The 14038-nt window shown below is 38.0% G+C and overlaps 1 protein-coding gene across 23 annotated transcripts in view; it reads right to left on the bottom strand.

The window, feature by feature from the left end:
* hhat (hedgehog acyltransferase) overlaps positions 1 to 14038 on the bottom strand; it is a 210601-nt gene that overhangs the window by 130997 nt on the left and 65566 nt on the right. Inside the window, exons 9-10 of one of the 23 annotated variants that reach the window (XM_069931194.1) lie at positions 6038 to 6074; positions 3261 to 5182 (exon numbers count right to left, since the gene is read on the bottom strand). The exons of 21 other annotated variants lie outside the window; for them this stretch is intronic. In XM_069931194.1, coding sequence (XP_069787295.1) covers positions 4925 to 5182; positions 6038 to 6074 — 295 coding nt within the window. In that variant the 3' untranslated portion in view covers positions 3261 to 4924. Of the gene's footprint in view, positions 1 to 3260; positions 5203 to 6037; positions 6075 to 14038 lie in introns of those variants that run through there. One more of the 23 variants, XM_069931197.1, reaches the window with a different exon arrangement.

The raw sequence follows: 14038 nt of genomic DNA, 5'->3' as shown, positions 1-14038 counted from the left end.
TCCCACAAAAAGCAATAAACTTCTTGAATCTCCTTATGCCACTCAAACCATACCAAAAACACATTTGTTGCACTAGTGGCCAACTGTGAATATTTGTTACTTAATTGCCTATTCTCTTTCTTTTATATTTATGACTTTTCTTTCCTTTCTGTGGAGTTTTAATTATTCTTAAAATGCTGATAGTGTGTATTTATTTACTTTATTTGTTTACTTTATTTACATAAAGTAAATAAAGCAAGCAAGACTGTCACTGCATCAGTTCATTATACTTGTGGATATGACAATAAACAGACATTTATTCTATCATCTTGTGAAAGCAAAGCATCACCATACTGGGTACTGCCGCTGACCCGAATCTTGCTCTGCAGACACCTACATATTGAGGGTAGATAGGTACATCAAAAGCTGGTATTCTTCAATGAGTGACCCTGTTCCTGAAAATAATGGCATATTCTTGGTCTGTGGCATTCTCAAAACATATTGGCCTTGCAACCCACCAAACTTGCTAAACTCTCATTCACACTACCTTAGAATAAACATTATTTTATCCACCTAAAAATTTCTCCAACTCCACCCTCCTTCCCCTAAACTCACAATGTCCATCACAGAAGAACATCAAGGTAGCTGACATGGGAACATCACCTCTCCTCCAAAATGCACACCACACTGATGTGGATATCAGTTCTTTAATCATCTCAGAGTCTAAAGCCTGGAAGTTTTTGGGGATTGTTTTCACAGAAAGACAGAATTCAGTAAGTTGAGGGGACTCACCATATCTCAGGGAAGCTAGTGAAAAAACAAGCACTGGCTTTGTCAGTAGCATCCATATTCCTAGAGCACATTAAGTTTTGTTGAATGTTTATTCATATACAATTGAATGGCAATGCTAGCTTGATAAGGGAGCCCTGGCTGACAAGAAAAAAAGCACATTACAGGTATAGGGAGCTAAGATCAAGTGAGTCCCAAGTGATCAAGCAGAATCCCAAATGATTTTGTTATTAAAAGCATATGTAGGGCCAGATCAGGTCCCCTGCAGTGAAAGCCAGTGTGTTCATGGGAGGGAACAGTGATATCTATATAACAAAGAATGTAGTGAAACACAAGGGTGGATAAGCCCCTGTAGCCAAACGAGGTATATCACAGGAAGTTATGGGAAGCAAAGAAAGAAATTGCAGGAGCCCAAGCAAAGAATTTTGTATTTTTCCAACTACAGATGTGGTATCAGAAGGCTGCAAGATAATCTTTATTTAAAGGCGCAGCAGGAATAAACCAGGGCACAGCATAACAATGAGCCTTAATCAGTGGTGGAAATGTTATATGGATTCTGAGAGACAGGAATTATTTGCATTTGCAAGAATCAATTAGGGTCAGTCAAAATTGATCGACTTTTACAAAAGAGGTATACAAGAGGATCACTATGGTAAGCAGGTATGGAAAGCTGGAACATATGGAATCAAAGTAAGAAACAAAGTGGTGGTAAAGGATTGTTTTATAGATTGGAGGCCTATGACCAATGATGTGCTGCAGGGATTGTTGCTTGTTATGTACATATATTGATTTCCATAAAAAATATAGATATCATGACCAAGCTTGCAGATGACACCACAATTGATAGTATTGTGGACAGTGAAGAAGGTTGTCCACAGTTACAAAATGATCTTGTTCAACTGGTAAAGCAGGCAAGGGAATAACAGGTGGAATTTAACTCAGGCAAATGCCAAGTAATCCATTTTGAGAAATTATACCAGGTAGAAATGCCCTGTGGAATACTGAACACAAACTTTAGGGTACAAATATATAGTTCCCAAAAAGTGTCAACATCAACAAGCAGAGTGAAGATGACATATGGCATGCCTCCATCAACCAAGGGACATCATGTTCTATTTCTACAAAACTTTGCTGATTACCTCAGTAAAGATCAGACAAAACTGGAGATGATGCAGAATAAATTTGCAAGGGTGTTGCCTGGATTAGAGGGCTCAAATTATAGGAAGAGATTGAATAGACTGGTGTTTTCTTTGAAGCATAGGAGGCCAGTAGGTGGCATGGTAGAGGTATACAAAATTATGAGTGGGGTGGAAAACCAGAGTCTGTTTCTCAGTGGACATAGCAGTTTACAGTCAAAGGACTCAAATCAGACTGAGCATTGCTGGCGACTGGTTTAAGGGAACCAGATTTCAGAACCGTGATTCGAGAGGGTGCTAAGGGCAAGAAGGGTGCTGATGGCTTCCTGATCATAGTGAAGGTTTGGATCTAGAGCTCATGTTGCCAATGGTTCAAACAGGAGTCTGTGTGGCTTCAGAGGCTGCGAGAGTGCTGAAGGGAAATCCACAGATACTCAATGACTCTGAAGGGACTCCCTTTTGCTTTTCTCCTATTGTCAAGGATCGTGTTGTGGATGTCCAGTGAACAACAAATCTCTCTCTGAAAATCGACATGAACCTTCCTGAGCGGTAACCATTTACCTTGCAAGCATCAAAGCCTGGTGAAATGCATAAATGTTAAATTCTGTGCACAGTATAAGAATTGTCTGCAACCAGTGAACTTGAAGGAGTGAGAAGTGAGATTGGAATGTGAATCAAACAACTTTTCTGAACTTACATACACATTACGTTCATGTGCACTTAGAATTAAAAGGGGATTAAGTTAATAGTAAGTTAAAGTTTGATCCTGTTTTCACGTTTGAAGATAATTAAAAGCAACTTTTGTTTAAGTAACCATTTGTCTTGGCTATGCTCATGGCAACTCTTTGTTTGCAAAAGTATATCATGTACTTTACATTTTAATGTATTATTACGTGACAAAAGGAACCTTTGAACCTTCTTGTCTTTGAAAAAAATTGAGTAGCAACCCAGCAGCCTGATGGCAAAATAAATATCTATTGATCCCATTCTAAGTTCACTAGTTCACGTTATTTTTTAAAAAAAAATTCAACATTCTCAAATTCAGAAAATATGGCAGCAGTCCAGAAAGAATATGTCCATAAGTATTCGAAAGATTATTACAAAGAGATTAAAATCTGGCTTAACAGATGCACCATTACAAAACCTAAGGAGGCACCTAAGCCAATTTAACAACATGGTACAAATTTGAAAGCAAAAGATTGGCATACTTAAGGACAAATTGGTCATTACAATAAATCTTATTTTCAATATTTTTATTGGATTTTACAGAAATAGTACATAAGTAAAATCCATTAATCAAAGGTAATATACAAAAAGGAATATACAGAAAAAAATTATATCATAAAAAAGCTATTATATATAAACTCACTATATCATAACAGACAAACAGAAAAAAAAGTGAGCACTTAAAATATTAACCTATGGCAAATTGAAAAAGATTTAAAGAATAACTATTCTAATGCCTTCTCTTCTGAAGTTATCTGCTTGTGATGGATTATGTTACATTTTATATTGTTTATAGATATGTTTTATAGGAAATAAATTGGGGAAAGTTTTTTTAAATGTAGGTCACATACAAACACTTCATAATTGATCTCATTTAAAATGCCAGACCTCTGCTCAAGCCAGACAGTCCAGGCTCTGGGTGCCTTTGCAAAAACTTTGAAGAATGCCTATAAGGACTTCACAAGTAGGAGTTAATTAGGCATGCTGTGGAGTAATGGATTATTGTTTTGGAAAGCAATAGATGAACAGACTCAGAAGCTTGGGTCTGGTGCCACAGTTTGAGTGTAGTTTGCTGTTCTAAGAGGGTCATGTGGTTTTTTCTGAGTGAGTGAGTGACTATTCATTACTACAGTTCAGCAGCAGGAGATGAGCCTGGAACATGACAAGCTGGCAAGCTTGTGAAAAAAACATTTTGAAGACAGATTATGAGTTCTTAGTTCGGCCTGGTCAAAGCCCTTGTGATCCATACAAGAGGAGATAGCTGACTGTATAATGTTTCACTTGAAATAAGGGAAACAGAAAAGGAACTCTGTGGTGACCTGAAAGAAAGAGGTTATCATCTGAAAAAAGCCTGATAGGGCAGATTTCTTCAGCAAGACACTGTCGTGGCCAATTAAAAAGGATCGTGTTGTGGATGTCCAGTGAACAACAAATCTCTCTCTGAAAACCGACATGAACCTTCCTGAGCGGTAACCATTTACCTTGCAAGCATCAAAGCCTGGTGAAATGCATAAATGTTAAATTCTGTGCACGGTATAAGAATTGTCTGCAACCAGTGAACTTGAAGGAGTGAGAAGTGAGATTGGAATGTGAATCAAACAACTTTTCTGAACTTACATACACATTACGTTCATGTGCACTTAGAATTAAAAGGGGATTAAGTTAATAGTAAGTTAAAGTTTGATCCTGTTTTCACGTTTGAAGATAATTAAAAGCAACTTTTGTTTAAGTAACCATTTGTCTTGGTGAATTTCTATTGCTGCTGGGTTTTGGAGTCCTTTGGGCTCATAACAGTGGTAAGTACATATAATTTCACAACCATTTCAAAAAACCACAAACTCACAAAGCAAGATCCAAGTGATCTTATAAATTGTAAAAAAAATTGATGAAAGGTCCCAATAAACTTAGAAAATTTAAATCCATTATAATAGAAGAACATCTGATTTTTTTCCATAGTTAGGCATGCCATCATATCCATAGAATGCTACAGCTCAGAAAACATTCAGCCCCTCTAGTGTGTGCCGACCATCATCTCCAGTGTGTGCCGACCATCATCTCCCTAGTCCCACTGACCTGCTCCCATTCCATACCCCTCCAAACCTCTCCCATTCATATATCTATCCAATTTATTCTTAAAACACACAATCGAACCTGCATTTACCACATTTGATGGCAGCTCATTCCACATTCCCACCACTCTCTGAGAGAACATCCCCATAATGTTCCACCTAAACCTTTTCCCTCTTCAGCTTAAAACTATGACCCATGACTCTTCTGTTTGTTTCCATTCCTTCCTAATATACTATGCCACACATGGTTGACCCTAGGGGACCAATTTTGTCCCATACTATCTTTTTAATATACTTATGGAAACCCCCTGGGTTTAACTTCATATCATTTGCCAGAGCAACCTCATGTCTTCTTTTTGCCTTCCTGATTTCTTTGAGTATTTTCTTGCTTTTTTTGTACTCTTCAAGTATATCATTCGCTTGGATGGCCATTGAATACAAGTAGGAGGGACAGCATCTTTCCAATTCATCAATATTGAACATCTAGCAGTAGATAGAAGAGACTACATGGGATTGAGACATATTTAAATTCAAATCAGTTGTCTTAGTTGATCCAAAAAGGGCAATTTTCAGATTAGGTATCAGATTCACATTGAATACGTAAGGTATGAAAGATATCTTCCGAAAGAATGGAAAGAGATGAACAAGACCAAAACATATGTAACATAGTACCTTCTTCAGTCTTACACCTGTCACATTTCAAGGAAATGTTTAGAGTAAAAATTAGCCAATTGAACTTTAGAAAAGTAAGCTCGATGTACTACCTTAAATTGTAAAAGTGAATGTCGGGCACACAAAGATGAATTTACCAGTTTTAAGATAGAATCCCTTGCAGTATCCAAAAATGTAAGTTGAAGATCTTGTTTCCATAATTTTTTAAATATTACATAGGGAATTATCTCTAGACTTTAATAATAAATCATATATAGGTGATATCAACTTTTAAGTGGAATTAATTGTTTATCTGCAATGAAATAATCCATCTGAGAATATGTATGATTCACTTTAGAGAAAAAAATAATTCCTTATCATTAGGATGGAAAAAAATCTCCAAATATCTATAATGCTACAGTGTAACATGAACAAGTTAATGTGGCAGTTTTTGGAGATGAACGATTGAGTACAGGATCTAGCCAACAGTTCAGGTCATCTCCTTCAATCAATGAATATGAATATAAATTTAAATCCGGTAAGAGAGAAAAAATCCATTCAAAAATGTTTGGATCTTCTAATATTAGGGCCATAAAAAATAACAATTTATTATAAAGTTTACCAGATAGAATCGAATAACAAACTGAATAGATTGATCAATCAATATTGAGACACCTCTAGACTTACCATAAATGCTGAATGAAAGTGCTGTCCTTTCCAAAATCTTAAAAATACAAGAGGTATCAAATAGGCAAAAATTAGTCTCGTAAAAGTTTAAACGTTTTAATGAGGAAAAAAATCTTACATCACTTTATAGGGTGATTTAAACCAGAAACATTCCAACTAATTATCTTTATAACTTTAGCCAATTGAAAAATTAGAATCCAACATTACCAAGAAAGCAAAATTAAGATCAATATAATTAATTGACAGTAAAATTATAAACATTCTGCAAGCGCCAAACCCGCCACATCTTAGAGGTGCCAAAATAACTTCACATAAGAAGCCCAAGTTAAAATCACCATCCCCTCCCCCCACCCAGCCACGCCAAGCTATCCCTGGGAACAGCAAGCTAGCACATCAAACAGATAACCCCCACATCTCTCTGTTGGCAACACTCCTAATAAGTTGAAAGTTAAAACAAGCTTCTATAAACCACGTTTTGACTAAAAGGAATACTGCTGTATACTTGTAACTATGCTATCGAAATTAAAATTAAAGTTTGAAATATTTTGTAATAATAACCCTACAATGGATCCCAACTAATGAACAGTCCAACGTTCAGTCCTTGAGAACAAACTTGATGAACTCCAAGCCAGACTTCAAAATCGATGAGATATCAGGGAGTGCTGTGTGATGTGCTTTACAGAAACGTGGCACTGCAAGCCCAAGGGCTACACCATCCATCATACTGATCGAGCACCGGCGTCTGGAAAACCAGGGGAGGCAGCAATTGCATCATCATCAATTAATTGTGGTGCACAGACATGATGGTCATATCCCAGTCTTGCTGCCCCGACCTGGAATATCTCGCAATCAAGTGTCGCCCATTCTACCTCTGAGGGAGTTCACCGCCATCATCCTGGTCGAAGTGTACATTCCACCCCAGGCTAACAGGCTGGCACTGGAGGGAATGAACACTGTAATCAACAGCTATGAAACAGCACATCCTGATGCCTTCCCAATCATTATGAGAGACTTCAATCAGGCCAACTTGAAGTAGTCTTTGACAAACTACCACTAACACATCACATGTGAGACCAGGGGAACCAACACACTCTGGCTGGCTGCATTACTGCCTGGTATGGAGGCATCAACTCTCAGGATAAGAATAAATTACAAAGGGTTGTTAACTCAGCCTGCAACATCACAGGCACCAAACTTCATTATATCAAGGACATCTACATGAGGCAGTGTCTTAAAAAAGCAGCCTCTATCTTCAAAGACCTTCATCACCCAGCCATGCCATCTTCATTCCGCTAACATCAGGAAAAAAATAAAGGAGCCTAAAGACGAGCACTCAATGGCATAAGGATAGCTTCTTCCCCACTGCCATATACTTCCTGAATAATCAATGAACCAAAGACGCTGCCTTACTTTTCATGCACTAATACTTTTTAATAGCAAGGTCGTAAGATGGTTATAATATGTTTGCTCTGTGATGCTGCTGCAATACACGGAACCTCATGACTTGTTCATGACAATAAACCCTGATTCTGAATAACTGAAAAATCAAAAAAGGGAAGTAAGACACAAAAAGAATAGAAACTAATGAAAGAAAATGGACTTCCTCCCCAATTATAAAAATAATCAAAAGAAAAATCTAAAAACCTACAAAATAGACAGATTTGAGTATTTATTTGTACTCCCTGTTTTCAGTTGAGCCCCTACCCAGAGGTGGCCAAACATTTTTGGTTGTGGGCCACATACAGAAAAATATAAGGATTCACAGCTCAAACAATATTAAGGCTGACAGTTTTCAACTAATTACAGTGCAAGGAAAAAATGGTGTGTGTTTAGACCAGATCAATGAAAATTCATCTTCTATCAAAATTACTATACAACACTACTGAACAGTTTAACTGTTGTCATTAGAATAGTTTATTGATGTGCTCACATATTACAGTAGGCATTTCTGTATCAGGTGCTTTTAAATTTAATATAAATGAATGCAATAAAACTCTTTAAAATTCAAAAAGCATTGCAAAATAAAAAGCTGGATGCAAAATAAGAACAGGAGAAAAGATCAAGGGACAAGGCTGTCCCCAACATTCCTCCACAACTCTAAGTGAAAGAGTCCACCTTAATGATTATGATGTGATGTGTAAATCTGGAGATGGATAATAAAGTTAACAGATTCCTTGCAAATCAAATAAACACCCTTCCCCTCGACTTCTATGGAAGTATTCATTTTCTCACTTATCTCAACTTTTCAGCACACCCTTGCTATTTTCCATCTTTTCAGTTCTGCTATGTTTAATCAACTGAGGTAAACAGTTTTTTAAATTAAGGAAAATCTTTTCATCGATGAGTAACATTTCAATGATTAGTTAGTAGTATTCAAAATGGCAGCGACTTCTGGTGTTGAAACAAAGAAGTCCTATGTACATACAGTGCAATTTATTGTTCTAGTGGGCCATTTTCCATTTTATTTTTAAAATTCATCCTGGGCCACTTAAAAATTGGTAATGAGCTGCAGTTGGCCTACAGGCCGCAGTTCAGCCACCCCTGTCCTACCCTGTCTCTCCCTATCTCCTTTCCTCCTCTCCCCACCCCTTCCCTCTCCATTCAGAAAGCCACACCTTCCACCCAATCATTTCAGTTTTTTTCCCTTCTACTCTCCTACCCATATCCACTTCTAACCTTTTACCTGTTGATCTGCACTTCTCCCTTGTCCCTTCATCCCTCCTCTCCCCATCCTTTTTATACAGGCACCTCCCTGCTTTTGGCTCATACCTTGAAAAAAAAGGCTCAGGGTACAAAACATTGGTTATATCTCTTTGCGTGACCTGATGAGTTTATACATTTACTATGTGTTAATGCACAAGGGATTCTTCAATAAGTCTTTAGAACAGTTCGCTATTTTACAGTATCGAATACTTTGTACCAACATACAGCTATTCTGATTCTGGCAAACTTTCACTTCATAGTAATTTTCCAATTCCCTAGGTTTCCAAAGGTTCTGTCCATCTCAGTTCTAATAATTTCCCAGCCATTCATCAATATATGCAATTTTCAGAAAATTATTTTAACGGCCTTCACAGTTGCTTGCAATTGGGTGGGAAACAATGCAGTGAACCAATTAAAATGGCTCATGTTAAACAAATATCCAGGGGCTGCTGATCAATACTATTTCATCCTCAACTTTTACATCCTACAAGGGTATAATTAAATTCATAGCCCATAAACATCATTCACATTACAATGCAGGCACAATTTTTGTGATGTCCTACTAGCATTTAATTCCATTAACTCTCAGCTATTATTAGCTTTTAGAGAAAAGGAAAACTGGCTTAGGTTTCATGACTCCACCTTCTATTCAGCTTCTGTTAAGGATTTACAAGCCCACAGAACCCTACCTGGCTAGTGGACAGTAAACAGTAAACAAGATAGTAAACGGAGCTAAATGGCAAGAGGCTTCTGTGCCTTCTGTACATTGGACCTGGGCTGCAGTCAGATGCATCATTATTAGAAGGGAGTTAAGCTAACTACAGGGGCATAAGGAGCTGGTGGCAAAGCTGATTGGATGGGCACACTAACAAGGAAGATAGTAGAGCAGCAATGTTATAGAAAAAAATTCAGACATTAGATAATTTCCTCCAGGATAATTTTCATACCAATTAATTAATTAATTTCCTCCAGGATAATGTTCTAATTAATTAATTGCTTTTTAAATTAATTAATACAGCATGTTAACAGGCCCTTCCAGCCCACAAGCCCTTGCATCCCAAATGCACCAACCTAAAACCACAGTACATTTTGAAGGGTGGGAGGTAACTGGAAGCCCAAGCAGACACTAGGAGAATGCACAAACTTCTTACTTCTTACAAACATCAGATCATCCCAAAGAAGCTGCAGCATTATAGGAAGAGCATGAGGCAACCATGGCTGACAAGAGAAGACAACATGAAAGCAAAAGAGAGGGCATGTGATACTGCGAAAATTAGATGGAAGGTAGAGGACTGGAAAGCTATTAAAAACAAGTAGAAGGCAACCAGAAAACAATGAGAGAAAATATGAGATAAAAAGTTAAGTTAATCAATAATATAAAAGAGGATATCAAAAGTTTTTCAGATATATAGAGTAAAATAGAATCAAGAGTGGACATCAGGCCACTGGAAAATAACACAAAAGTAGTAATGGCGATGAATGTCAGATGAATGCACAAGTATTTTGCATCAGTTTTTATAGTGACAAGCAACAGGCCAGATATTCAGTAGAGTCAGTAAGTAAATGATAGTGTAGTTGCTATTATGAAGGAGAAGGTGCTCGGGAAGCTGAAAATCGACTGGATGGACTTCACCCTAGGGATCAGATTATGAACACATTATTAATCATCTTTCCAGAATCACTAGAATTGGGTATGGTTCCAGAGAAACTGAAAATTAGAAATGCAAAATACAGGAAATTACAAGCCAGTTGGTCAGACTTCAACTGTCAAGATTTTAGTCCATTATTAAGGATGAGGTTTTGGAGTACTTGGAAACAAGATAAAATAGGATGAAGTCAGCATGGTTTCTGACAGGGGAGATCTTACCGGACAAATCTGTTGGAATTCTTTGAGAAAGTAACATGCAGGATAGACAAAGGGAGTCGGTGGATGTTGTTTACTTGAATTTTCAGAAGGCCTTTGACCAGGTGTTGCACACAAGACTGCTAAATAAGGCAAATTACCAGTAAGGTACCACCATGGATAGAAGATTAACTGACTAGCAGAAGACAAATAGTGGGAATAAATGATGTATTTTCTGGTTGGCTGCCAGTGACTAATTGCGTTCCACAGTGGTTGATGTTGGGTCCAGTATTTTTCACAAAATATGTTAATGATCTGGATGACATGATTAAATTGCTTTGTGGCACAAGTTTGCCATTGAGTGGAAACCTATCAAATATTGAAAGGCCTGGAAATAATATTTCTTGAAGTGGGAGAGTCTTGATCCAGAGGGCACAGCCACAGAATAAAAGGATATCCCATCAGAACAGAGACAAAACTGAATTGATTTATCCAGTGGGTGGTGAATCTGTTAAATTTGTTACCATAGACATTTGAAAGCCAAGTCATTGGGTGTATTTAAAGTGGAGGTTGACAAGTTCTTGATTAGTAAGGGTGTCAAAGCCAGGAGAATAGGTTTAAGGAAGAAAAATAAATCAGCCATGATCGAATAGCAAGGCAGACACAATGGGCTGAATGCCTTAATTCTACTCCTACATTTTATTTTGATCTTATTATGGACAAGAGATGCTTGAAAGCACCATGGAAAAAACAAGGGAGAAAGCCAGAGATGATTATGAATGTTGATTGGGAGGATTCCTGGTGATTCAGGGGAAGCTGCTTCAAGTCCCAGAAGCAATGTTTGAACCTCCACTCCTCTTTACATTGAGATTGTGTCTTAATTCTAGCAAACTCTACCTCTGCACTTATCCAATGCCAACTGGTCAGCACTGATACAATTAAGTCACTCTGAGATTTAAATGAAGTCGATGGTCAGTCAGAGAGGTTATCAGAGGACAGGTTTCAGAATATTAAAACAATGAGGCAGTGGAGAGTCAAGAGAGAAAAAACTAGAGAGACCAAATCAGCTGCAATGAGTGGAATTGAACCAATGTTAAGAAAAACTTTCTTTTCATGAGGGAGTGTTTGGAAAACAATGGACACCTCATACCGCATGGCACTGGACCAGGTGAATTTGAATAACATTGAATTTTTACTCAGCTGTGCAGTTAAAGATTTTTATTATATTTAATTTATTTTTTAAATTTAATTGTAATTTAGACATCTTGCATAGTAACAGGCCATTCCAGCTTATGCTCATACCTCAATCAAGAAGGACCTGAAAAAAAACTTCAGAATGGCATAAAAGGCCTATAAAATTCAACTTCGCAATTTACCTAAAGAACACTTGTAATAGAATTTCCAACTATTACAGCTTTTTTATTACCACTTATTTCATTACAAATCAACAGTAGACTGTGAAAAGATAACACACTTAATTTGATGTCTGGTGGGAGACTGGAATACTTTTAAACAGCATGCAACAATTTGAGAAATAACAGGTATATTTCATTCCAGTTTTATACTGCTCCATCATGCAACATGGATGCAGCAAATATTTTATCTCAGCACCACTTTTCCGAAATCCATATCGCTTTATTTCCCTAATATTTAAAAAGCTGTGTACAGTGAACTGGAATTCACAGTCTAGGTTTTGTTCAGTACACTGTGAATCCAACTGCTCTGTGATCGAGCCTCAACACCTCATTAGAGGCCCCTTATTTTCAGGGCCTAGCACAACACATATCAATCAGTGGAAACTCTGCCATACCCAGGAAGTACAGTATAGGTATGCATCAGTTAACCGCCTCGATACATTCTGTGAAATTGGGTATTATGCAAAGTGAATGTTGTGTGAACACCATATTATATACTTAGCAAAGCTATATGGGATACTGTAGTGTACCTGTAAACTCTAAAATTTGTAATTAGGGATCAGTGTGGGATCCGACATGGGGCTGTGGATAGACAGCAGGATCAGTAATGGGGTCTGATACAGGGCTGTGGGGAGTGCACAGGAGAGTGCGATTAGTTGGGAATGATAAAGAGCTGTGAGGAGAGAGTCGGATCAGTTTGGGTATACAGCGTACAATTTCCTCTAGCTAGTGATCATTTTTTCTAAATTGCTGCGGACTTGCTCGCAGTAACTGAATAATTAGGGGACCACGGACGTATATGTATCAGACATTAAGTGGCACATACCTGTACTGGAATATTTCATGCTGCCACTTCCATTTATAGAAATGCTTTGAAATTCTTGTACATTCCAAAATTAGTACAATTAAAGGAAACAGATGTATTTCATGAATATTGTGAATTAAAGTAACAAAATGTACATTTAACATAATTACTTTGGAAACATGGAATAGAATTCATGTTATTAAATCAAACAGGAAAGTCTGCTGAGTTTCTCCAGCACTTTTGTGTAATGGCAAATATTGTTTTGAATCTGTTCACACAAATGATCATTTTGTTCATGAGGTAAAACATGAAAGTCAATATTAATGCTATCCAATTGAAGGATACCCAGATGGAATATGATGAGGTCTTCCTCCAATTTGCAGGTGGTCTCAGTCTAGCAGGGCATGAGACCATGGGCAAAGATGTCAGCAAGGGAATGAGGTGGGAATTGAAATGGGTGGCCACTAGGAGACCCACGCCATTGTGGCAGACAGAGCTGAGGTGCTCAACTAAGGGATCACCCAGTCTCTTCGATATAAAGAAAACCACAACAATAGCACCGGATGCAAATTCACAAGTGAAGTATTGCTTCACTTGGAAGAGTGTTTGGGGCCCCCGAATGGTGGTGAAAGAGGAAGTGTGGGAGCAAGAGGGCACCTCCTGTGGTTGCATGGGTAGGTGCCAAGGGGAATGATTGGTGGGAAGGGAGGAGTGAACAAGGAAGTCACAGAAGGAGTGGCTCCTACAGAAAATGGACAGAGGAGGAGCAGGGAAATTGCATCTGGTGGTGGGATCACTTAGTAGGTGGCAGAAATAGTGAGGACAACAGGAATCCGGTCCTTGTTGTGCATGAGGGCTGAGGGGCCAGGGAGACATCTTGGTAATGGAGGATATGTGGGTGAAGGCAGAGTTCATGGAAGGAAAGGGGAAGCCATGTTATTTGAAGAAGATCTCACATGATCTGGCATAGAAGACCTCATCCTGGGAGAGGTGTCAGAAACAGAGGAACTGAGAGAAAGGAATGGAATCCTTACAGGGAACAAGGTGTGAATAGGTATAGTTGAGGTAGCTGTGGATTTGTAGAACATGTCTGTCGAGAGTTTGTCTCCCATGATGGAGACAGAAAAATTGAGAAAAGGGAAACTGTTGCTAGAAATGGACCAAGTGAACTTTAGGTTAGGGTGGAAGTTGCCAGCAAAATGGATAAAGTTAACGAGCTCATCGTGGGTGCACGA

This window comes from Narcine bancroftii, chromosome 4, assembly GCF_036971445.1.
Source record: "Narcine bancroftii isolate sNarBan1 chromosome 4, sNarBan1.hap1, whole genome shotgun sequence".
In the NCBI taxonomy this organism is placed as follows: domain Eukaryota; kingdom Metazoa; phylum Chordata; class Chondrichthyes; order Torpediniformes; family Narcinidae; genus Narcine; species Narcine bancroftii.
The sequence above is the reverse complement of the archived record's forward strand: the minus strand, read 5'-3'. Positions and strand labels throughout refer to the sequence as shown.